The sequence below is a fragment of the Strongylocentrotus purpuratus genome, unplaced genomic scaffold (genome assembly GCF_000002235.5).
Source record: "Strongylocentrotus purpuratus isolate Spur 01 unplaced genomic scaffold, Spur_5.0 spur5_scaffold_6, whole genome shotgun sequence".
NCBI lineage: Eukaryota > Metazoa > Echinodermata > Echinoidea > Camarodonta > Strongylocentrotidae > Strongylocentrotus > Strongylocentrotus purpuratus.
The window spans coordinates 30133472-30158914 of NW_022145612.1; the positions used below are offsets into that span (position 1 = coordinate 30133472).

The 25443-nt window shown below is 37.2% G+C and overlaps 1 protein-coding gene across 1 annotated transcript in view; it reads right to left on the minus strand.

Annotated features, from left to right (window-relative positions):
- Positions 1–924: 924 nt before the first annotated feature.
- LOC582206 (laminin subunit beta-1) overlaps positions 925–25443 on the minus strand; it is a 34249-nt gene continuing 9730 nt past the window's right edge. The window contains exons 7-28 of the mRNA XM_030972670.1: positions 24931–25155; positions 24126–24281; positions 23267–23394; positions 22015–22135; positions 21193–21385; positions 20525–20668; positions 19760–19991; positions 19130–19293; positions 17578–17802; positions 16775–16995; positions 15945–16041; positions 14826–15017; positions 13732–13915; positions 12429–12613; positions 11525–11760; positions 8342–8518; positions 7632–7863; positions 7128–7248; positions 6252–6393; positions 4315–4491; positions 3577–3733; positions 925–3121 (exon numbers count right to left, since the gene is read on the minus strand). Of these exons, the coding sequence (XP_030828530.1) occupies positions 2967–3121; positions 3577–3733; positions 4315–4491; positions 6252–6393; positions 7128–7248; positions 7632–7863; positions 8342–8518; positions 11525–11760; positions 12429–12613; positions 13732–13915; positions 14826–15017; positions 15945–16041; positions 16775–16995; positions 17578–17802; positions 19130–19293; positions 19760–19991; positions 20525–20668; positions 21193–21385; positions 22015–22135; positions 23267–23394; positions 24126–24281; positions 24931–25155 (3864 nt within the window). The 3' untranslated portion in view covers positions 925–2966. The remainder of the gene's footprint in view (positions 3122–3576; positions 3734–4314; positions 4492–6251; positions 6394–7127; positions 7249–7631; positions 7864–8341; positions 8519–11524; positions 11761–12428; positions 12614–13731; positions 13916–14825; positions 15018–15944; positions 16042–16774; positions 16996–17577; positions 17803–19129; positions 19294–19759; positions 19992–20524; positions 20669–21192; positions 21386–22014; positions 22136–23266; positions 23395–24125; positions 24282–24930; positions 25156–25443) is intronic.

Here is a 25443-nt window from a genome sequence, read left to right on the forward strand (position 1 = left end):
TTTTAGTTGTACTTTCTATGTTCAAATATGTTAGGGCATATGGCAAAACAATTGTCAGTGACAATTATAACGGACAGTTTCTATAATGTCTTTCTCTTTTGTGTACGCTTTATTCCCATGTAGTAGTATACTAGTACTACTGTACTGTACTGTATACTGTACTATAATGCAATATATACTAGTAATGCAATATACTGGTAATATAATGTACTAGTAATGCAATACGGGAAGTAATTCTCTTGAAATGCTTTATTATTTTGATTATAACTAGACATACACATTTCATGTAGTCATGAATTTTGATCAGACAAGACATTGTAGTTTCATGCCCCTAAATATGTGTCTTGTGCCTTTCCTTGTTTTTTTTTTTTTTCTCTCTCTCTCTCTCCGTCTGTCCGTCTGTCTCTCTGTCTGTCTGTCTGTCTCTCTCTGTTACTCCTCCTCTTTGAGGCCTTTTTCCCGCTAACATAAAACATAAGTTCATACATTGATATAACTTCTATATGATCTCTCTTCACCCTTCTCTCGCTCGTAGGATAGGTCTGTAATCTGATAAATGAGTATCACAGGATCAGTTTATTTACATGAACAGGGTTTATTAAAATCTGCCAGATACATGATCCCATTCCTCTCTCTCGAAATATATCTTTCTCTCCATGCACCTATCTATCCACCCTTTGCCCCTCTCTCTCTCAATCTATGTCTGTATTTCTGTCTGTCTTTTTTTCTTTCTGTCTCTCTCCCTCTGTGTCTGTTTGTCTGTCTCCATCTCTCTCACTCTTCCTCTTTGAGGCCTTTTTCCCGCTAACATAAAACAAAAGTTCATACATTGATATAACTTCTATAATCTAAATGATCTCTCTTCACCCTTCTCTCACTCGTAGGATAGCTCTGTAATCTGATAAATGAGTATCACAGGATCAGTTTATTTACATGAACAGGGTTTATTAAAATCTGCCAGATACATTTTTTTCCCTCTCATTTTGCTAGTTAAAAAAGTAACAAAAGTGTTGCATAGTTATGAAAATACTTGCTGCATGTAGGTATGAAAGCCCATTCTAATTATACTTGAATGCTACTTTATCCTCAGTAAACATTTATTGAAATATTTAATGGATTCACAAATATCATTCAAACCAGGCAGTAGAAATGCACATGACTTTGCTTTATAAATAAGTGTGTATTTTCTTTGAATCCTTAGAAGCACTCACGAGTTGAAAGTCAGTTATTAGAGATGGAATTATGACTCGGACTCTGATGTGACATGATTTAGTCATCCCTTGAGAATTTATGCGATGACGGTGATGTGCCATGACTCCACTTCTAGTGAGAAGTCAAATCTAATTGAATCTATGGACAGTTTTGTCTGGAGAGCCCTGATTACTTAATTGCTGAGAGAGGTGTGTTTGGCATGCTATACTTACACGCACTGATATAAAGAACGGACAAAATTAGAAAAGAAAGTACTCAAACATGGAAAAACCTAATCCTAGAGTCAAACATAAATAGATAACAACAGATATGATACCAACAGTTGTAAATAAACAAAACTACATATAAGCACCCAATCGCATTATACCATATAATACATACACAAACATTTTCAAACAACATTCAATAATGTTATTTTGTGTTATACTGACTGGTCTGTTTGAATTCTGTACAGAAATTAGAAACTTATCTATGAATTGATATCTACTGATTAAATAGTTATTATTATGTATAAAAAGCTTTACAATTTTTTTTCTTCACACTTACTTTGCCATTCTGTTTTGTTCTGTACAGTAAACTTCTAAACTACATATACTTACAATGAAACCATGGTTATTTGTTATCTCAAGACATATCTCTTCCACGGATTAATCTAGGGTTAGAACCGGGAATCATGGATCAAATAGGGTGAAAGGGAATAAATACGGCAGTGACGTTACTCCATTCCTTTGCCAATTCCAATCATGTTTAATTTGAATTTCAAAGACTCTAGCAGAAGTCAAATAATTGATGGTTTTAAATCCGAGGAAGCTCAGAAATTGGCCGAAGAGACTTTCATCAAGCAACTGTACACTCGATATATATCTCACCAACATGTTGTCCAATATTACAATAAAAAACACTTTCGTAACAAACCAATTCATCACTAAACTATCTCTCATCATATCTTTTTGAACTCTCCACAATAAATGTAAATTGAGTTGTGAGAATGTAAACAAATTGAGAATATTAATAACATCAACAACCAGTAAAAATGCAAATAACTTACTGAGCACCATAGTGAAAATATCTTGTCATATAAAACAATCATTACTATATTAATCAGATCTTGCTTTTGATAGAAAAGTGCAAGACTCAATACTTTTGGGGTAAAAAATACAAACACACCCGACACTGATGTTGATAAAAAATGTCCACATTTATGTAAGCATAAAAGGCACTTAAACTTGAAAATACAGCATTTCATTTAAAAAACGTTAGTTATGCAGTGTAGCCTCTACAGCAAATATAGACAATTTTATTGTGCACAAAGTCAATGATATAGCACACTATGACAGCCTTTAAGTACATGAAGGTAGAGGTGTGGGTTTACAGTTAAGATCAACTAAGAATTACAAAAAAAAAAATCAATTCCAAGGTGCCTTCAATGGCTAGATGGAATAGATCATTAAATGAATCGGAACACGTTGAATCAAGATGACATCACTCTAATGTTCATTCGAAAGAACATCCAGCCAGCTTTTAATGCAAAAATATTTGCTAGACTATCTATAACCCACATACGAGTTCATACATAGTATTGAGTATATTTTAACTATTAAAAATAGGAGGTAATGTAATTGGGGGAAATGATGCTAAGGTCTACTTATCAAACCATATCTTTTTGATAAGTTAATTCCATAAAAACTGGTCTTCAATGATCTACAACTTTTGTTGAGAAGTGGAACAATTATGGGAAATTATCTACTTTTTCTTTATGGGGCAGTAGGACTCTCAGTGCAGCTCCTGTAATAAGCTGCCTTGGTTTGTATATCCATTAGTATCTGCATCATTTTCATATTCAATGCAGCGATTTCTGCTGTAAGGTCGTGCAGTGTGGCGTTGTTGTTGTTAAAGGTAGTTTCCATTTCTGCAACGGATGAACAAAAATAAACAAGATGAACAGGATTTAGTATAACTATAAACGAATGAAATGAACAAGCTATAACGGGATATGGTAAGCTCTGAATTGACTTCTTTAAATGAGAAGTGATTTTGAGTCTATTTTCAACATCTGTGCAACAAGGTCCAGACTATCTTTAAATTACCCTCTTACATCACCTTGCACATTGCATCCATGTGATCTACTTATCATCCATCCATCTATCTACAAGATGAGGCTTGATGAAATCATGGTTGACATTTAATTCATGACAGCAAATAGGTCAGAAGAGGAATAGCCAACAGCCTGAAGTTTTGAAGACATTCACTTATCCTCCTAAATATTGAAGTGATGAGTTTTGACTCTTCACTCAACATGTTTTCTTTGCTGCCATAAATTATACATTTATAAGATGAATAGTTAATGAAAGGTTCATGACTTACCTTGGAGATCCTCGTAGTCTTTAGTAATCTTTTCCTCAAATGCGATGACATTAAGGAAGAGAGTGTCTGCACGACCTTTGGCCCCTTCGACCTCTGCGACCTTAGCCATGACCTCATCGGATGTCTGGTTGAAGTCTCGCTCCATCTCCTCAACTCTCTGTACACAAAGGAGGAATACGGGTGTGTTCAGCATTGATGCCTTATATATTGTTTACATAAAATCATAAAACAAAAATACAGTAACATCTGCAATAGAATTATGTACTGTGTTTTCCATTAGCTTTATTATACTTCCCGAGAGCCAAGAAATACTGCCTGGGCTTTAAAGATAATTCTATTTCATGACATTGAATACCTCATCATTTTCTTTTTTCTTGAAAGTGAATTTACAGGTATTTTGTACACAAATGCAAAGTTTCTTTTCTTTAACGATTAAAACACAAATAATCTTGTCCATTGTTTAATTTTTTAAAGACAAACTTTGTCTTATCATTGTCAAGTCTTTCTGCTTTGCTTCAAATTACTTTAAAAGTTATCCTATTAAAAACAAAATGAACTTCATTACTATCTTTTTTGGTAAAATAGTACCAACAATGTTGGGAATTAAGTTCGCAATAGCACCATTTAATGATCCTGAATCTTCCAAAGGTATAGAATTTTTGACGATGACCTCTCAGAGAACATTTATTTTTACCCCATATCATGAGCCATGACTAAACGTTTAAAGACATTACTTACGCCTGCAACATCTAGAGCCTGACCCTCGGCCATCTCTGCCAGGTCAACCGCCTGTGTGACCTTCTCCTGGTTATCTGTGACCTTGAGCTGGACACCTTCCAACTGCGCTTTCATGGCTTCTATCTTATCAAGAAGGTTGTTGGATTTGTCCTTGGCATCGCGGGCCTCAGATTCAATCTGGATAAAAAAAAGTAGAAGCACGGAATGACATGAGAGTAATGACCTGTACCCTTTGAAACATTTCAAGTCAGTCATCAGTAAAAGTACATTAACCCACTGACCACGGAATTGTCTCAGTCTCATAGACATTCTATGACATTCTATGTTTTATATACATGCAGTCAAACCTGCTTTAGAGAACACCTGTATAGAACGACCACCTGCATACATGCCAACATTTGAAAATCAGAAATCTGTACACTATGTGCGCAAAGCGCACATCACGAGCGCGAAGTCCTTTTAGCCGGGGTCCAGGGCCCGCTTTAGGGCCCTGGAAGCTCTGGGTTTCCAGATGCTCTCTGGTGCAATCTGAGCCTATTCTAGGGACCATTTCCCCTAAAATTCAACCCAAGTTTATGGGTAATTTTTGTGTCATACTAGGTTTAGGCAAATTCATGCAAAAAAATATATTCAAGAAATTGACTTGAAAACACATCAGACAATTAGTCTGAACCGAGTCAGGAGCAAATTTGAAGAAATTATATTTCTAAATGTTGTAAAACCAAAGATATAAGAAGAAAACTGACCAAGTATCTGTACTAAAAATCGTACATGTAAAATTTGTCAAAGACATACGACAGTTGAAAATGACGCGCACGGTTGTGGTATGTGCGTTCTCGAATCCAAAATCGTATCTCACACACACACTCTCGCCATACCGCGAATGGTCCGTCGTGGGGAGCTAGCCGCCCGAGAGTTTGCCAGCGATACCAACGCACCCTCGGAGCTCCGCAGCGCACAATTTTAGCGGAACTCGAAAGGTTCGAGGTGGGAAGGTGGCGGGCTAGCTTTTTGCCATCGGTCCTTGTATTCCTGTTTGTACTTCTGAATTCGTCTTGCTGCTGTTCCGCTCATTTTGACAGATTTTCTTCCGAGACAAATCACAAATCACAAAGTATACGGTACCTCGAAACACGTACTTTGCATGGGGACCCTATGCATATACGGTGCGCTAGCCGCGATAGCCAATGCATGCATGCTGCGCTGATATGCGTGCAAATGTATAGAAATTATACTTACGAGATTTGCCAGCGCAAGTATTTACGTACGGAAATGTTACGTACGGAAACACATATCAGAGTGCACGTGGCGCGCAGCAACACGCTGCTACTGTACGTACATATCAGTGCACGCTGCACGCACCTTGCGCAATGCAATCCGTTCAGCACTCGATCGGATCAATGCTATGTATGGAAAGCCAAATTCCCCAAAATCGGAACGTTCCGTTTTTTAGGGCTATAAAAACTTCAAAAACGGAACAGTTCCGTTAAAATCGGAACGGTTGGCATGTCTGCACCTGTCTATAGAGACCACTTTTTTTGTTTCCCTTGAAAATGGTTTATCATTGAAACATGTACTAAAGGAGCCTGTAAATAAAGATCACTTTTCTTGTCTCCCTTGGGTGGTCTTTATAAACAGGTTTCACTGTATATATATATATATATATTTCCCCTTACTCTCTTTACCACCTCTTATTCATTTACCTTACTACCCTCTACATCTTTCTTTCCCCTGTCTCTCCCATCTTGTTCCCCTGAGCTTTCCTCCTGGGACCCGTTTCACAAAGCCTTTTTCCAATGACAAATGACAAAAATCAGTGACAAATCTGCTGATAACCAATCAGAAGCAAGGATTTCAGTAGCTTATAACAAAATCTGTCATTTGTCACTGATGAAAAGTTTTGTGAAACGCCCCCCCCTGGTCTCCTTACAACTTACCGAAGTAAGAGAATCTCCTGCATCCTCGATGTCTTCAGTAGCATTATTGATGGCATTATCGGCAATGTTCTGCGCAGCCTCTGCTTGATTCAAAGCACGTACCACATCCTCAGCAGAATCCAATACACCTTCAGCATACTCCCTACACAAAATGAAGAAAACCGTTATATCTCGCTCTATCTAGCTTAAGCTATGGTCACAAATCAGAGCAGCGACCGACCGATCAGTAGCCTGCGCGGTCGCTGCTGGAATTAGGCATCGCCCAGCGATTAGGTCGATGCCCGGGCGGCGACCGCCCAGGCACCGAGCGTATTTTGGGCGGCGAGTGAAAAGTGAGCAGGCGCCGCCCAAATTTTAACTCCGCGCTAAAACTTCAGCGGCGACCGAGCGATGCCCTAAAAACGAGCGGTGTCTGGGCGGCCGCCGCCGGGCAGAATTGGTTAAAAACTTGCCGCTCGGCCGCCGAGCAGGCTACTTTTGGGTAATGTGACCATAGCATAAGATCACTCGTTTTAGCATACCATTGATAACGATTACAGGATATTCTCAAATCAACCTGACCAGTGATTTATGTTGGGAAATACTTCATTTTCACATTCAGTAACAAAAAAAAAATGACATGTTTTGCTAAGCTTTGACTGGCTGTTCTGCAAGCTTCTTCAGACCATCGTTGTGGTTGGTGCTGAGTACTTTCATTTGATAGGCACAGTGAAGAAACTATTCATTACTTGACACCATATTTTAAAAGATAATTAGCTCATCACTAATGATTGGATGTTGGAGCAGCAAATCTGCTTCAGCCAAGTCAATTTTCTATGAGAGGTTTAATTATCCTAAAAAAAAATTAACTGATGAAAAATGGAAGTTGATAAATACCTGGCTGCATCTGCTCTAGCTTTGAGGTCATTGACACGTTGGAGGTCATCTCGGGTCGCTGCGATGATCTCATCAATATTCTCCAAGGTTGCAATGATATCTTCAATCTGCTCGGCAAGGTCTGTTCATAAAAAAAATACCACAAATTGATATCACTGGTTTCTTTTAATATGATAAGTATCATATTGTGATCATATATTCTAATAATAATATCAATGCAATAATTGACATTTACACATTGTTTCTAAAAAAGCATTGTTATTGTCTCAAGTTATCACTGATGTTAGCTCCTAGTGATTGATAATTTTCATCTCTTGTATGTTCAGGTAAGGGTGTTCAAAAAGCATTTCTTTTCTTATAAGTCATCATTTCTTATTCAGAGACTAAAAAAGTTTCAAAGTTTCAATAAAGATCAAACATACTCAGAGCTGCTGCTAGAGAACGTCCTGGATTTAACAGGAAATTGTATCATTAAAACATAAACATCGGCCTAATAACACTCACCTTCAATTTCTTCTGGTGAGAGAGAGATCTTGGTGTTCAGGGTTTCGTTCACAAGAAGTCTTATATCATCGGGTTCTGACTTGGATCGTCCAAGGAAGTCTGTGATGTTGTTGATGAGGTCTTTGATGTTGATCTGTCCTTGTTCTGCTTCTTGTTTAGCTAGGAGTGCTTGGTCATATGCTTGCTGGGCCAAGTCCTGTGCCTCACCAGTACGGTCCTTGGCTTGCATCATCTGATACACACCAAATATATAACAGTTAATACCTCTTCACCACACATGTCTCATATAATATGTTGTGTTGGTTTGTGAAATTTCCTGGGCTGGTATTCAATTCAATTCAATACTTAGTCAGAAAGACACCAGACTTGGTGGAAAAAACATTAATGGGTGTACAAGTCTGCACACAGCAAACCCATAGTCCTATCAAGCAATATCACCTAGTCTCTCAGAGAGTCTTTGGGTGAGGGAAAAGTGAGATAATGACTTTACCATTTGGGTAGGGGAATTGGCGGCAAAATGCAAAGCATTAAAAAAATGCTTGCCGGTCATAAAACTAAAGGATTATCCTGGTGATTGACAACACCTGATAATATTGGGTAAACGCCTGAATGGTGCCAAATTCCCCATGAGAGCCCACTTCTATGCGTATTTAATAAGTGATTAAACTTGTCAATATGCCCCATGTCTACGATTGCACATATATCCATACCTCATCCAGCATGCTACGAGCCTCCTCTTCTTTCTGGTCCAGCTTCTGATCCGCTTCTGTCGCTCGTCGGAGTGCATCTTCTGCTTTCTGAACGGAGCCACCGCACCCCAGTCCTCCACACTGGCCACACCCTGCTCCTCCACAAATATCACAGGAATCTCCGGGTGAGCCACAGATCTGGTAAAGACAGGGGAAATGCTCAGTTTTATTCCATTTTCGATTTATTTTGATTTTTGTTTGTTTGATTGATTTTATTTCTGCGTTCAAAAATATACAAATTCAAATTCAAAGTACAAAATTTCGAACAATAACAAATACAATGAATACAATGTTTACAAAAGTAATTAAATGAAAAATCATGTTCAATTATATCATTCGACAAACATGTACGAAGCATACAATAACATAAGAAATATGAAATATTTTCAATAAATTAGAGAGGTAATTTGGAACGCAGGAGACCACCATCGTGAGCGGTTAGGCTGGAGATGGATGGCGGCCTCGTAAAAAGAATTGGCGACATAACTCTCTTCGAAAAACTGAGTGACCAAGAGGGTGCGGTGCAAGTGCAGGTGCAGTGAGCAGTTGCATGATAAAGAATAAATAAGTCACGGTTTTGTTATACTAATTTAGAGAGGGGGAGCATATGATTGTATTATTTGTCGTTTAAGTGTAGCTTTTAAGGAGTAGATGGTTGAACAAGACTTTATGTTGTCGGGTAAATCATTCCAAATGTCCGGGCCAGAATGTCTAACAGATTTGTGTGTTATTGATAATTTGGGGTTTGTAAGATGGAAGTTTCCAGATATGCGAGTAGAGTATGAATGAACGGAATTATTAAACCTAAACATGTTATCAAAGGATGGTGGAAGCAGATTATTAATGTACTTAAACATAATAACTGCTACTTGAGTAGTGTTCAGATCGAAAATTTTTAGTGTTTTAAGTTTATAGAATAAAGGATCAGTGTGAGCTAAGAAATGCGAACCTGTACAAATACGTATGGCTTTCTTTTGCAGTTTGAAAATAGAATTGATTTTTGTCGAACCACAATTTGCCCATACACTATTACAATATGTTATATACGGGAGAACTAGCGAATTATATAGTAGGAATAAGGTTGCATGGGGTAGAAGAAACTTTAACTTGGAGATTATTCCAATACTTTTGGAAATGCACATTGTAACTTGGTGTAAATGATCATTCCAAGTCAAGGTTTCATCTATTTTCGATTTATCATACAATTAACTGATTAGTTATTTAGAGAACTGAAATTTTGAGTAAATTCCTTGGCAAAAGGAAAGTTCATGTGGTTGGATGAGCAAGTGTGCGCTTGCAAAATGGCGACTGGCTGGAATGCTTCCCAGGGAGTGGAAAATGTGCATACATTGTGTGCGGGTTAGCCTGAATCCAATAACGGGTAAAAATATATCTGTAAAGCGCTTATCGTTCTATCGATGTATTGGGCGCTATATAAAAGGGGAATATTATTAAATTTAAAAAAATTCCTCTTGAACAGCTAACAGATTGCGATGAAATACACTTGCACAATATAATAATAATAATAAAAACGTTACTTATAAAGCGCTTACCACCAAAGTCTCTAAGCGTTATATTACACTTTCGTTCCATGGGTTCAAGAATGTAAGAAACGAGTGAATTAACACCAAATGATATTCAAATGATTTTATTTCTCATGCAAAACATAATACAATGAATAATTATATTACAGAATATATAATACAATGAAAAAACAAATATAATAGATAAAGGAACAAGGAAAGAGGAACTAACTAGAAGCAGAGCTTGTTGAATTGTTAGTTCCTCAGATGCTGTTTTACAATATAACATGAACAAAGTATGCTTAGAAATTAATACATAGAAAAATATGTAGCTAAGAAATTATAGATTTTTGGGGGGAAAAATGAAAGAGAGGTAAAAATGGAGGAAAATAGTAGAAGGCAAAAAGAAGAAAGATACAAAACTAGATGGAACTTCGACTGCGCGCAGTCGAAATGATGCCTCCGTCATAGAGCAATTTTACAAACCAAAACAGAAGAAATTGTTCAAATTCAAGTTCAATTGTAATCCATTAACAGGTTCTCAGAATATCGTGATTACAAGCAATTTCTCATATACATATATGACCCTTTGATCTTTGACCACATGACCCTAACATCTACTCAGTTCATTGGCTCTGCAAGATGTCCCGAGTTAAATAGTAATCCATCTGTCAGTTCTAATGAGAATGCGTTCACAAGCTATTTTTGCATACATAATGAGCCCATGACCTTTGACCTTTGACCTCATGACCCAAGAATCTACTCAGTTCATTGGCTCTGCAAGATACATACATGATCTAAGTTTGGGAGGAATCCATCAATCTGTTCTAATGATAATGCGATCACAAGCTATTTTTGCATGCATAATGAGCCGCATGACCTTTGACCTTGACCTCATGACCCCAAAATCTAATCAGTTCATCGGCTCTGCAAGTAACATACATGACCTAAGTTTGGCAGGAATCCATCAATCGGTTCTTGAGATAACGCGATCACGAGCTGTTTCAGCATACATAATGAGCCCTGTGACCTTTGACCTTGACCTCATGACCCCAAAATTTAATCAGTTCATCGGCTCTGCAAGTAACATACATGACCTAAGTTTGGCAGGAATCCATCAATCGGTTCTTGAGATAACGCGATCACGAGCTGTTTCAGCATACATAATGAGCCCTGTGACCTTTGACCTTTGACCTCGTGACCCCAAAATCTAATCAGTTCATCGTCTCTGCAAGATACATACATGACCTAAGTTTGGCAGGAATCCATCAATCGGTTCTTCAGATAACGCGATCACGAGCTGTTTTTGCATACATAATGAGCCCTGTGACCTTTGACCTTTGACCTCGTGACCCCAAAATCTAATCAGTTCATCAGCTCTGCAAGATACATACATGACCAAAGTTTGGCAGGAATCCATCAATCGGTTCTTCAGATAACGCGATCACGAGAACGGGACGTACGGACGTACAGACGTACGTACGGACGTACGTACAGACGTACAGACGGACGGACGGACGGACAACCCGAAAACATAATGCCTGCGGCTACTTCGTAACGGAGGCATAAAAAGGAAAATTAATGATTGCAAAAGCTCTAGAATAAGAGATGGATATCGTACCTCTTCATTGAGCCCTGCAAGAAGTCCTTCTAATCCTGTCAATTGATTATCCACATCATCCAACCTGTCTAGATATCCCTGCCTCTCACTCTCAAGGGCTGCGTTCCGTTCACCAATCAGATCTTCTACCTCCTGACGAACGGCTGCTGATTGGTCTAGCGTAGGTTGGGTGTCATCAACACGACCCTCGGCTGCACGGGATAGGTTCTGACTGCGCAGGATGCTGTTCATGGCACCTAGGTTTAATAGATAAGCAGAACGTTTGGTTTTTATATATTCAAATGTTTAGTTTATCTACGTGTCCACAGAAAGAACCATTGAGGTCAGGTATTCACTCAGGTCACTTCCTTCTTAGATACTTTTCCTAAGATGAGATTTCATATTTATTTTCATAATTGTCTTATTTCTTACATGCACGTCTGTGCCTGTGATCCACTGCACTTAAACAAGACGTTCTGCATATGTCAGTGGGATTTTAAAAAGGAATTGAATTGTAACAAATAATAGTACTTTGCAAAGAATATATACATGTACTACTTTATCATGATTCTTTTGTTATCCATGTATTGCATACTACTTGAATCCACTTTCTATTTATAATTATCTATATGTTTGTAGATTAAATCCGCATCAGCATCTTAGCTGGTATTTTGAATGCTTTAACTTCATTTAAAGCCCCTCTGCACTAGTTTGGCCAGGAGGGATTAGAACTCCCTGCATGGTCACTAACAGGTGGTTATCTCATCAAATCAGCTTTTAATTAACCTAAGAAAAAGGGGATCACGGGGGACCAATGGTCACCGATTAGGCATTGTTTGCTATATAGAGGGCGCAAGTAGCTTTAAGTAGTGCAGTGGAGCTTTAAACGGAGACACACAAGTCACATCGATCAAATGAGAGGTACCTTCTACATTTGCTGTTCCAAAATCATAGCTTTCTCTCTGCAATCTCTCGGCATCTGCTTGCAGCTCGTCGCCTTCCCTCTCTAGAAGATCAAGCTCCCGGTTTGCGCGAGCGATGTTGCCACGGGTACGCCTCTGCATATCTTCCAGACCCTGTACTTGCTGACGGTATTCTTCAAGAGTTGCTCTGTAAAATGGATTGAACAGAGATTATCTCTTATATATTCCAAATTCAACTAAAAAGGTGTATTGAATTAAAAGTTCAATCCTCAATACACCCTTTCACAGTTACAAGAGTGTGTATGCACTGACATCAAATTACAAGTAAACAAAGTTGGTGCATGGTGCACCCGCAAGTCTACTGTATAAAAAAAGTTGTTTACTCATAATTTAAAATGGCACCCATGTCAATATGATGTGAGCGCACAGCACAGGCAGTGACGCAACAATGAATGCGCATCTGAAAACATTGATGGTGCGATGTCTACTCGCAAATTAAATTGCCTTAACCGAGAGAGGGTGTATTAATTTTGTTTTTAATTGTAAAATTTACTTTGCTGAAAAAAATTAATGTTCACAGAATAAAATATTGTGAAAGATAGTCACCCTGAAAACATAATGCCTAAGGTCCAATGATATGAATGCATAATTATACAGTCAATTAGAAGCAGAAAACATGAAACCTTCATGTTATACATAACTTCTAGTTTACCTTTTGCAAATGGCACCATAAAATTTTCAAACAGTCGCACAAATTCACTAAGCTATCTGTGCAAAATTCTAATCTAAAATCTGCAAAGTAGCAGAAGTACCTTCATTTGTAAAGAGACAAAATTCATTAAACACAGTTTTACAATGAGCCGCATAAAAAGCTCCCATAAGTAATACTTTCTCAACTTTGAAGTGATCCGGTAACTTTGTCTTAGATCCTTTAAAAAAAATCCTTGATTTAGCTCAGGTTGCAATGATAATTATAAACCTTTAGGTCAGTCAGGAACCCCATGACTTTTACAAGCCGATCGCCTGTCTGATTATCAAGATATTTATGATTGGAAATCAAAATCAAATTTTGCGTTTTCCTAACGGTTTTCATTACACTACAGTCTATTGGGGGAAACGAGTATGGTAAAACCGGTCACTCAAAGATTATTACTGTTTTGAGGCACTTCTTGATCATTTTGAAGCACAACTTTTTGAGGGCTTCAATATTACACCATATCACAGACACTGATAACAAGTAGGGCCATGCATCTCAGATTTAACATTGTTTAACGATGCCTTTAAGAGAGACGTAGACAAACGTACCTGATATCATCTAGCTCACTCTGGATGTTATCTACATCCGTTTCCGTCACAGAGGGTGCTCCTCTGATCAGAGATTCAGCGTAATCTACCAGACCTTCAAGACGGCTAAACTCTCTATCATAGACACCCGACACTCCAGATACCTTGATGTTTCGAGCGCGAGCAATCAGATCATAAGTCTCATCTAGATTAAAATAGAAACAGCAAGAATAGATGTTAATGAAGTTAGATTACTGCACTTTTCAATAATTTGCTTTCATTTCTCTGCAATTGATGTTTATAATGATTGATTATTATTAATCTTGTCCTTATTTTGATATTTTCTTTAGTTCATGAAATAGTAGTTATGTGTAATTTTGTTGTTTTAGTATTGTAAAGAGCATTGTTATTTTCTCTGAAGATGAAATGCGCTATAGAAGCCTAGGTTATTATTATTATTATTATTAATGTCAGTCTCAATCATCTTTTCTACTCATAGTTTGTGATGGAAGGAGTGACAAGTAATCACGCACTGACGTTGGTACAATTTAATATCACCAAAGTGATTATTTATTTCTCAGAGTAAGTACAATGAAAGAATCTCCAATATTCATTCAAATTCAAATACCACTTTGTATAAAAATCTTTTATATGCACCTGTACATTAAGAATCAAAATGTCAAAGAATGGAAGGGTTATAAAGAATTTTAGCATCTTGTTAAGTTTTACTATCACCTAAAACTCCTGATTCATTTAACAGCAATATTATCCAGTCTCACATAGACCTACAGCTTATTCTAGTCTTAATGTATAACTAGGCTGTAACATAATATATTATCTTTTAGGGCATATCAAAAATGACATTTAACAGATTTCTATTTCAGACTTTACATAAATTCCATATCAAGAACATGAAATTTCCTTGATAATAGAACATATGCATGATTTGAATCAACATTTTATGCCTTTTAAAATAACTTTCACAAAATATTTTCAAAGATGCTAACGGCTATCCATGATTTTTAAGTCCAACTTAGGATCTTTGTGAAACACCCCCAGGACTTTTAAATGACTGGTATCAGTCTGGAACCCTGGAGCTTTTGCTATGAACTCACTTCTGAGATGGAGGATGGTGAGATCCCAGTCATCGAAGCATTCTCCACACGGTTCACAGCGTGGCAGTTCTCCCGTGGTGCCACGCGCACACTGGTCGCACCTGTACCCTGTGACTCCTGGAAGACATACACACTGTCCCGTAGCCCGTTCACACTGGCTGGTAGCTGACCCTTGCTCGTCACAGTCGCATTCTAGAATGTGAACACAAATGATGGGGCATTAGAGTCACATATTCTAATTGTAACAAAGAAATAAAAGTGCAAAAGGAGCTAAATCCACTTTTGATGAATATTGTATTATCGATATCAGAACATTGTTCACTAAAGTACCTGTCTTTCAACAAAATTATTTACCTAAATTTTGGGAGCAATTATGACAAAGTACATCTAATATCTCTTTTCCATAGATGCCTGTACAAAATCTGGTAAACAAATTTTTTTTTCTCTGAACTTACAAAAATGGATTTAGCTCCTTTTGGAATTAAACTCTTCAAATATATATATATCCTTGGGCATCATAATCACATTCTTTTATAAGAAAGGAATGTGTTCGACTACGTAGGAATGAATCTATGGAAATAGGCTTTTGTACAGCAAGTTTACAGTGTACATGTACATCATATCACAATCACAAAATGAAAGAGGTAGTAGACTTGTAGCACAAATACATACGCCCTTGTGTATAAAAACAGTTAAATCCTATCATAACTATGAAAATGGTACTGTAATTTGTCAAATGTAATTTCAAAAGACACAAGTATAGCATTGCCAGTATGAAAATAGATGATATTAATCTATAGAATTAATCTATAAAAAGATTATACAAATTTCACATACAATTTACAATCATGTTCATACATGAGTATATATATTCAATAGGTTCCTCACATTTCACCCTGTATAACCTTCTATTCAATACAATTAATTATGATGTCTTTTCAAAGAATCAATTATATAATGTGACACTTTGAGTATATTTCATATTATGTTCTAATTTTGTCAATTATGTGAATTCTTTTTTTTGTGAAATGTGAAAAAAAATGAACTTGAAACTAGAAACTTGATATTTCTTTTTCTTCTCATTTTTCTTGTAATTCATGAGATGTTGTTGAATCTTACCATAGCATCCATCCCTAGGATCTCCCCAGAAGTTAGCCTCACAGTCACAGCATTCCCTTCCACCAAAGCCAGACCTACAGGCACACTGACCGGTGAACTGTATGAAAAGATCAAATATTGAAACGCTTTATCAGGAAGAATTCTTTGGTTTCATCAAGTGTAATGCAAAGACTTTGGTTGAATATTCTGATTTGAATCATTATGATGGTGGTGTGTAATTGAAAAACTTGAGTTGAAATATTTTTTTCCTTCCTTCTGCTTCTGTTCAACGACAAGGCATTTTGTCAGCAGTTGTCCTGGTCAAGCCAGGTGATGTAATCAGGTTCCTAGCAAGTCTAATTCATTGAAATCAACCATCTGAAGAGGGACATACAGTTATCTTTACACTTATTCTTATTGAAACCATAGGCTCATATAAAGATTATAATAATCCCAACACATGTTTTCAGATCTCTTGAACTTCACCATTTAGTTCACAACCAGAAGTGCCCATCTTGAAGGAGCCACATACACACCTAATGACTAGCCTGACTATCACTTCCCTCATGTTTAATATCAATCTCAAAAGTCTAATCATTTACAAGTTGATTGTCATCAGTTACATATACAGTCAAACCTGTCTATAGCAACCGTCCAAGGGAAACACAAAAGTGGTCTTTGTAGACAGGTTCCTTTTGAAGTACATGTTTCAATGAGAAACCATTTTCAAGGGAAACTAAAAATGTGGTCCTTGTAGACAGGTGGTCTTTGTAGACAGGTGGTCACTAAAGCGGGTTTGACTGTATTAGTGACTAACAACTGCCAATAATTTTGTATTTTCTGCAGCTTACCTCATCGCATCTTGATGAGACTGCTCCATATGGGCAGCAGTTACACGCCTCACATCCCGTGCCACTAGCCAGTTTCCAATGGTCTTGAGCACAACGGTCACACTGCTGACCGAGTACATTAGGTAGACATGGACACTGACCGCTTACAGGGTCACAAACACCACAGTTATTATCCAGGTCACACTGTGAGCGGTCTGTTCCGAGAACGTTACACTGGCAATCTATGGTGATGCAAAAGAGCAAGGACAAAATAAAGATAACAGAGAGGACTATCCTGTTAACATCACCGTTTTATAAAATTCCTGCTTGCATAAGATTTTCATTCTATTTATTCATTGATGACATGATAACTGTCTGGTGGTCTATTGTGTACCCGATACAAATGAATTAAAAACAGAGTATTCAGGACAGATGATCAGTTTAAAGGTATAGACCAGTTTTGGACATGCCGCCCTCTCAAAAAATGAAATGGAAGCTCTAATTACCAATCATGTGAAAGGATATGTTTTGACTAATACGTGATGATACAAATTTTGCCAGGAAACCGCCTACTAATTGATAGATTTTGTAAAATTCTCATATCTATCCGGCCTGGATTGATATTGCGTAGTCCCATATACCTCTTTCTGTGTACAGTGCTTGTAACTTTACCAAGACTGGGCCAAATTTCTTATCATTTTGATGACTCCAGAACCTTGCATTACACACCAATACTTATATGTTAGATGATCGATGATCAATTCCACAACGTTTCTTTCACAATGCAAAAAGGCAGAAAGAAGCAACATATTCTTGTCACATACCTCTGCATGTTCGTTGGATTGCATCTCCATAGAATCCTGGAGCACACTGTTCACAGTTGAAGCCATCGGTGTTATAGAGACATTGCAAGCACTTGCCACTCCTGGCGTCACAGTTTCCTGGTGTACTGGATAGGGTGTTACCATTACAGCTGCAAAGGTTACAAACACCTCGAGCTTCAGTTGGGTTGCCAAAGTAGTTGTTGTCGCACTGGTCACAGCGGATACCTGATAAAAACAAACACAATATCCAAGACTTTATATACTGGGTGGAGCTGTTATACTCTTGAGCAACTGACTTTATCCCAGCACTTACAAAATTAAGGGGAAAAAATAACAAGTAATAAGCATAATTTTTACATTATGTATCTACTCATTTGAGGAAGATGAAAAAATGTTTCATTAATAGTCATTATCCTCTGCTGCTTCTAAGCCAAGCCTACGCCGTATACTCAGTGTCCAAACGCAATCTATAACAACATCATGATGAACAACAAACAGGGTCTATGTATTTTTAGAACCAAACAAACTGTAGTTTAAATCTTAAAGTTGGACTTTACCATCTGAGCAGCACTACATAATTCCCTACCTGTATTTCTTATTTTTTTTTGTCTTGAAATTGTCTTTTTAATTTTTATTAGTCACTTCAAGGTACATTGATATATTTGACAAATTATTCACACACCAGTGAAAATGAACATTTGATTACATAATGCAATGAACATTTTACAGCTTATTAACATATCAAATATCTTTCTTCACTTATCTGACAATGGATATCGACAGGGCAAGCCCTGCCACCTGCTGTCATTGGCAGCTTTTTATCATTACGTATATTTTTCCATTTTGTACGATTTGATTAAAGGTAATACAAAGTTTTGGTATGAGGTCATGAATTTGGTTCAAATTTACATATTGGAAGCATATGCGATCCTACAATATTTAGTGATCATTGCCGTAGTTGAAATCGAGTCTAAAGTTATGAAATTGTAAATAATAACCTCTTTATGTTGTATAGCTCCCTCTCAAGGTCAAGATATTAATAAAGCTATAAAACAATGTTTCTCGACTATTTCTTGACTAAAATCGACCGATAGCTATTCCCGTTTGGAAATTATATACCACAACTACATATTCAGAGATTTTCAGGGTCGCAGCTACCATTGTACGGACGTAGGCGCTATTTGAAATTTATCAAAATTTTTCTCGAAAGCAGAAGTGTTTTAGGGGCTGAGTTTACTAGTGCTTATAATACATCCACAGGGGCATCCAAATATATCAAAAGTGTAAAGAATGCCTATCCGCCGAATTTTCAAAATTTCTCAAAACTTTGTATTACCTTTAATAAGGAAATGAAGTCAGTAATATTTCTTATTCTATTATGTCACGTAATACTCTGACTTTTGCTAAACTGTATATACCCAACACTCACAATAATTTTAACAGAATTTCTTTCCATTAGTTACTCTACTAGATTGCAAACATATTTTGTATCGGCAAATGTCACCATACCTGTGCAGACATTTTTCAATAACCCATTCCCATGGTTTCTTACCTGTGTATCCTGAGAAGCAATCACACTGAACAGTTTGAGTAGCCTGGTCTAACTGACAAGACTCTGCAAACTGATTCCCGCTACCGGCTCCTCCTGGGCAAAGGCATGCCTGACATGGCAACGCAGAGCCTCTTGTGGGATCTCCATAGTAACCACGCTTGCAACTGATTAAACAATCAAAATAGCATTCAATCAATAGTAGGTTTCATCATCCTTCCATGGCAAAGATTTTGGTGACATGGTCAACTATCAATACACACACTCTTTACAATATAATACAATCAATCTGCGAATCTGGGTACACTTGAATATAAAGCTATCCTTGTACTGGAAACAAGAAGTTTCCTTATCCAGAGGTGAAGAAAAGTACTTCTAAGAACAAAGTAGAATTCGTTTTACCAATCCCTTTAAAACAAAAAAATATTAAGAAAATCTTACAATAAGAAGAATGAAAAAGAAATTATAGCTTTATAAAACTGAAACATGAACCAAACTATATTCTGCTTGCATTTATATCATGAAAACACTGATTGCTTAATATTGAAAACAAAACCTCTCACAATTATATGTAGACCTAGAGCCATCTCAGGTTGTTTGCAAATTCTAACTTTTTTCTTTATGTTAATGTACCTTTCACATTCAAACCCAGCGGTGTTGCTCTGGCAATCGATACACTCTCCTGTACGTGGATCACAAATGTCAGCGTGTCCATTGCAATTACAACGTTGGCAGTTGGGGAAGTTCCAGAATCCTGGTTGACATTCATTACATTGCTGTCCGTATGTATTGGGTCTGCAGGGGCACTGGCCCGTTAGCTGGTTGCAGAACTCGTTCAGTGAGCCAGTTCCGTCACAGTCACAGGCTGCAGATAGAGAAGTGTATACAGGCATGGGTAGTTGGATACTTGAAATATGGTCGTACAAAATGAGAAAGATGTGATTGCATTAAATACTGACAGATAATATTAAAAGAAAATCAAATGCATTTGAATCTTTGAATAAAGATATCAAACTGTTAACATCAGGATCTTTGCATAAAGAAATCAAGAAATGACGCTTAACACATTTTATTTCATAACCAGCATCAGTAGCGTATGCAGGATTTTTTTTCGAGGGGGGGGGGGGGGGGTTAAAATTGGAAAATCGTGTACGCGCCTGACCATCATCCTTTCTTGTAAAATTACTTGAATTCGTACCAAGTAAAATCAGCAAACTGGCTCAAGACCGAGGTACTTGGAGAGACAATTGATATAGAATTCTGATTGGGTCACTGAACCTGTCATAAACTGATAGATCACTATTAATGATAATGGGTTATATGTGAGCTGTTATGTGTATAAAAGGGTATTGTGTGATCAATACATCTTCAGAAGCTTATAGATGGGACTATACTTACGAGTACATCCTTCGGGCCCAAAGCCATACGTTCCAGGAGCACACTGGTTGCAGGTACGACCGATCACATTGGGTTTGCACTGGCACTGTCCACCAGTCTCATCACACATGTTGCTGAGTGAGCCAGTTGGATCACATTGGCACGCTAAATAATATAAACATGAGATCAGTTACCACACCATTGCATTTATTCTAATGTAAAGAGGAAATCTTGCGAAGAATAGCCCTCCATTCCTTGCCTCATGCTAAACACTGAATTCTTTTGAAATGTGCCTTTTTTTCATCTTCTTGACTATTTCACATGGTGCATCTCACCTTCCTCTGATTTCATTACAAAATTTAATAGAGTTATTATTATTTTTATTTGGCAGAAAATACATGATATAAAAATACAGATACGAAAATGATTAATAGCAAATCACACAAAAATACATGGTTCTCTTTCTAAAAACATGCAATTATTATACAGTCAAACCTGTTTTAGTGACCACCTGTCTATAAAGACCACTTGTCTACAAGGACCACATTTTTAGTTTCCCTAGAAAATAGTTTCTCATTAAAACATGTATTAGAGGAACCTGTCTACAAAGACCACTTTCTGTGTTTCCCTTGGGCGGTTGCTATAGACAGGTTTGACTGTATGTTATAAAGACAGAGAAGATGACTTACGAAGTGCGCCATCAAAGGCGAGTGCTGACATGCTGAACATGAGTTCTTTGCAGATATCTGACAAAGGTGAATGTACGGCAGACATGTGTGCCTCTCCGCATCGGTAGTAATCCCACTGCTCACGACGGTACTGCTCGATTGGGTCGGGTCCTTGGAAGATAGGGTAGATGGTTGCCCTCGGCATCACAACCAACTACAAATGTGAAAGAACAAAGACTAAAAGTAATGCATCTGAACACCCTAAAGCCTATCTGCACTAGTTTGGCCAGGAGGGATTAGACCTCCCTGCATGGTCACCGACAGGTGGTTATCTCATCAAATCAGCTCTCAATTAACATTAAAAAAGGGGCCTATGGGGATCAATGGTCACCGATAGGCATTGTTTGCTATATAGAGGGCGCAAGTAGCTATAAGTAGTGCGGTGGGGCTTTAATACATTTAAATAGTTACACCAATGACACCAACAACAGACCGACAAAACAATGACCAAAAAAATCACCTCTAATGGTCAAGAATTTGTCAGATTGGAGTATTGTTTGCATTCATTTGGTGATGTGACTGATTACAAGCATGGTAAACTAGGACAAATCTAACTTCTTTACATGTACATGAACAATTTTAAACTCTCACGTGCCTAAATGTAATATTCAGTTTCAAAAGTTATTTTCATACATATGTTTTCATGCAGTCATTCTATAAACACTAAATGATTCTCTTCTTTGATTCAAAGCCACTTCTGAAACTGTTCTTTGAATATAATGTGGACACGTTAGTTGCGTTACAGTATGGGATTTTAGTGGTAACTCCCTGAACAGTACTTACAGAGTCGAGAAGAATCTGTGCATTGCTATCCTGGTTATCAGAGCTGTATCGAGTGAAGTCGACACGGATGGTGTACGTCTTGCCTGTCTCAAGGCACACTGGATTACTCAGGACAACGTGTCTGAAAAAGAAAAATAAATAAATAAAAGTAACAGATATTCAATAACAGTTTTTCAAATAACGAGTATTCAATATATATATATACATTTTTTGGGGTGATCATACTGAACATAGTAATACATGTACATAAATTGTCAACAACCAGTGTATCTAGTTACAAGCCCCGTTTCTCTTATGTGTAAATATTACATGAAACATAACTTTTGCATAAAAAAGAAACGTAGGTATTCAATATATTACACTTCACAAAAATAATCCTAGTGAATAAAATCAATCTTTCCATATTACTAGGTGATTGTCTGACAAACACGTTATCATTTCTCTTTAAAGGTACTTAGTAACATTGTGATGGTTGGTTTCACAAATCTGTTGAATCAGGATGCAAAACACGTAAAATTATGTGTGCATGTATGGATTATCCAACTACGATGCCCCAAATCCGAAATTAATTCACGCAATATGAAGATTTTTAACCAAGTTCAACGGGTTTTTCGAACGGGCGTCGATGTGCGGCGCTTCTGAATCTTAATTCTCCCAACCATTTTTTGAATTTTTTTTTGAATTCCCAACCGTTTTTCCATGAAAAAAAGACATAAAAACAGGCTATAAAAAATCTGTCAACACTTAAATGTCTGGAATGGAATGTAGAGCCATTTTATTGCTTTGTGAGATTTCCATTCACCTAAAATGTAATTAAATTGTAATAGTATAGTTGGGAGAATTAAGGAATCGATTGGATCAGTTTTTCCCAATTTGTACCATGAATAATGGTCCGTTTTCGCTCAGATTTTCAGATTATCTTTAATTGTACATCTAGCATTGAAGTCACTGCCTTAGCACTACTATCTCTCATCTGAACAATGTTACAAAGTCCCTTTAAAGGGATCGTTTAACAATGTTAAATCTGAGATGCACAGCCCTATGTGATATCAGAGTCTGTGATATGGTGTAATATTGAAGGCCTAAACAAATTGCGCTTCAAAATGCTCAAGAAGTGCCTCAAAAAAGTAAAAATCTCTGAGTGACCTCGTTTTCCCCAATAGACTGTAGTGTTATGGAAACCTTATGGGAATAGACTAATTGGGTAATAGACGAACTGGTTGTAGACCAAACCGCAATTCACTGTATTTACCTGCTTCCTGAAGGCAGTGTTGTCACCAGAAGGTCATCTTGAGGGATGGTGTTACCACAGACACTCTGTGTTGGGATGTCACCAGGACGATTGATGGTAATCCTAACATCTTCCCACACGCCTGGGAGCTGAAAGAAACATTAAATTCAAATTGGGTTATTATCAATAAATCCACAACAACAAAATGTCCAGATACCAACAATACCTCACTTTAATACAACTCAAAGATACAAATATAGGAAACATGCAATAGATTCACGAAACTGATCAGTAGCAAGCAATGTAACTTCAACATGGGAAATTTTAGTGCATTATGAATAATTTGTTGACAGAAACACGGGCATAACTCTGTGTTAAATGATGTTTGATAAATGCTCATCCTGCTTTCAGGAGCCAAAATGTACTATGACTAAAGTTTGAAGTGTCTTCATCTAATCATAGATTTACGAACTCCTCTTTAGCGTATAAATAAAGGACAAGTTAACATGATACAGTCAAACCTGCTTTAGTGACCACCTGTCAACAAAGACCAATTTTGTTTCCCCCCTGAAAATGGTTTCTCATTGAAACATGTACTGTAGGCACCTGTCTACAAAGACTACTTATTTTGTCTCCCCTGGGTGGTCTTTGTAGACAGGTTTCACTGTACAAATCAGATTCACCATTGTGTTTGCCGCCCTCTTGAGGCATGATCATATTCACTGCAACTTGTGCACAGCCATATCTCAATCAATGGTCATTTCATTGAATGAAGTGTTTTCTATCTTAACAAGGTGGCAGCGGTGGGATCGAAATTTCTCTATCTGTCGATTTATTACCAATATACATTACAATAGGAGTAAACATACGTGGCACTTACCAATGGTTCATATCTGAGGATGAGATCGTAGTTACCAGACATTGGGAGATTACTAACAGTAAACTCAATGCCCCCTCCTTCGTGTACCCTCATAAAACCAGGTCCAGTCCAACCAATGTATTCACTTTCTCTCATACGTGGATAGTAGTCAACCAACTGTGAACGAAGAAAATATCACATATAAAATAATTAAACAACAGACAATGGTACAGAAAAATCATAGCAAACAAATGACTAATGTAACATGAGAAATAAATCATATGATAGTATCATCTTTAATTTTTTGAAAACTTGCTTTAGTGATGACCAATGCAGGACCTCTCTCTTTAGAGTCCTAACAAAGAAAATATCACATGTAAAATAATTAAACAACAGACAATGGTACAGAAAAATCATAGCAAACAAATGACTAATGTAACATGAGAAATAAATCGTATGATAGTATCGTCTTTAATTTTTTTGAAAACTTGCTTTAGTGATGACCAATGCAGGACCTCTCTCTTTAGAGTCCTAACATTAAAACCTGTATCAAGCCTCCTGTACTTAAAGAACATTTGCATACATCTCCTGAGGCCATATTTCTTGTTTTCTCTGAGTCTTCATATGCAGCATCAATAGAGGTCTATGAATGAATATATCAGACCTGACTTTGGTCTCATATATATTAAATTTAATGAACATTTGGTGTGCAGGAGAAGTTAAATTTAATAATCCAAATTTCAAGATGTGTATAATTGAAGGGTAAAATTTACATATCCAGATTGATATGAATTTTAAACAAAGTTCAACGGACATGTACACTCACGGAAAGATCGCCGACAGCTCGTGCATACTCCGCTTCGTAGGTGTAATAGTCCATGTTGACATAAAAGTAGCCGGAGTTGACTTGCCCGCACTGGCGTTCCCCGATGTTACGTCGGCAAGGACATTGTCCCGATGCCTGGTTGCACGAGTTGTTGTACGAACCGCCTGGATCGCACTCGCATTGTTTGCATCCATAGAGATCAGCACTCAGGCCATAATAACCCTCCTGTATAGGGTTAACATGAAACAGATCATCCAATATAAGCTTTGTGGTTTATGTTGAGGAGGAAGGTTAATGCAAATTATAAAATGAGCCTGTGGTTCAAGATTAGAGTTAAACACATCTATCCCATGTTTTAGCTACTTCTGATCATGCAACTATGAATACAACAATTGTTATAATGATCATGATATATCATAACGATTTTTAAAATGATAATTTAATGTTTATGCATTGACTATTTATGGAAACGGATATTTATGATTTCATTTATTCCATGTAAAATGCTGCACT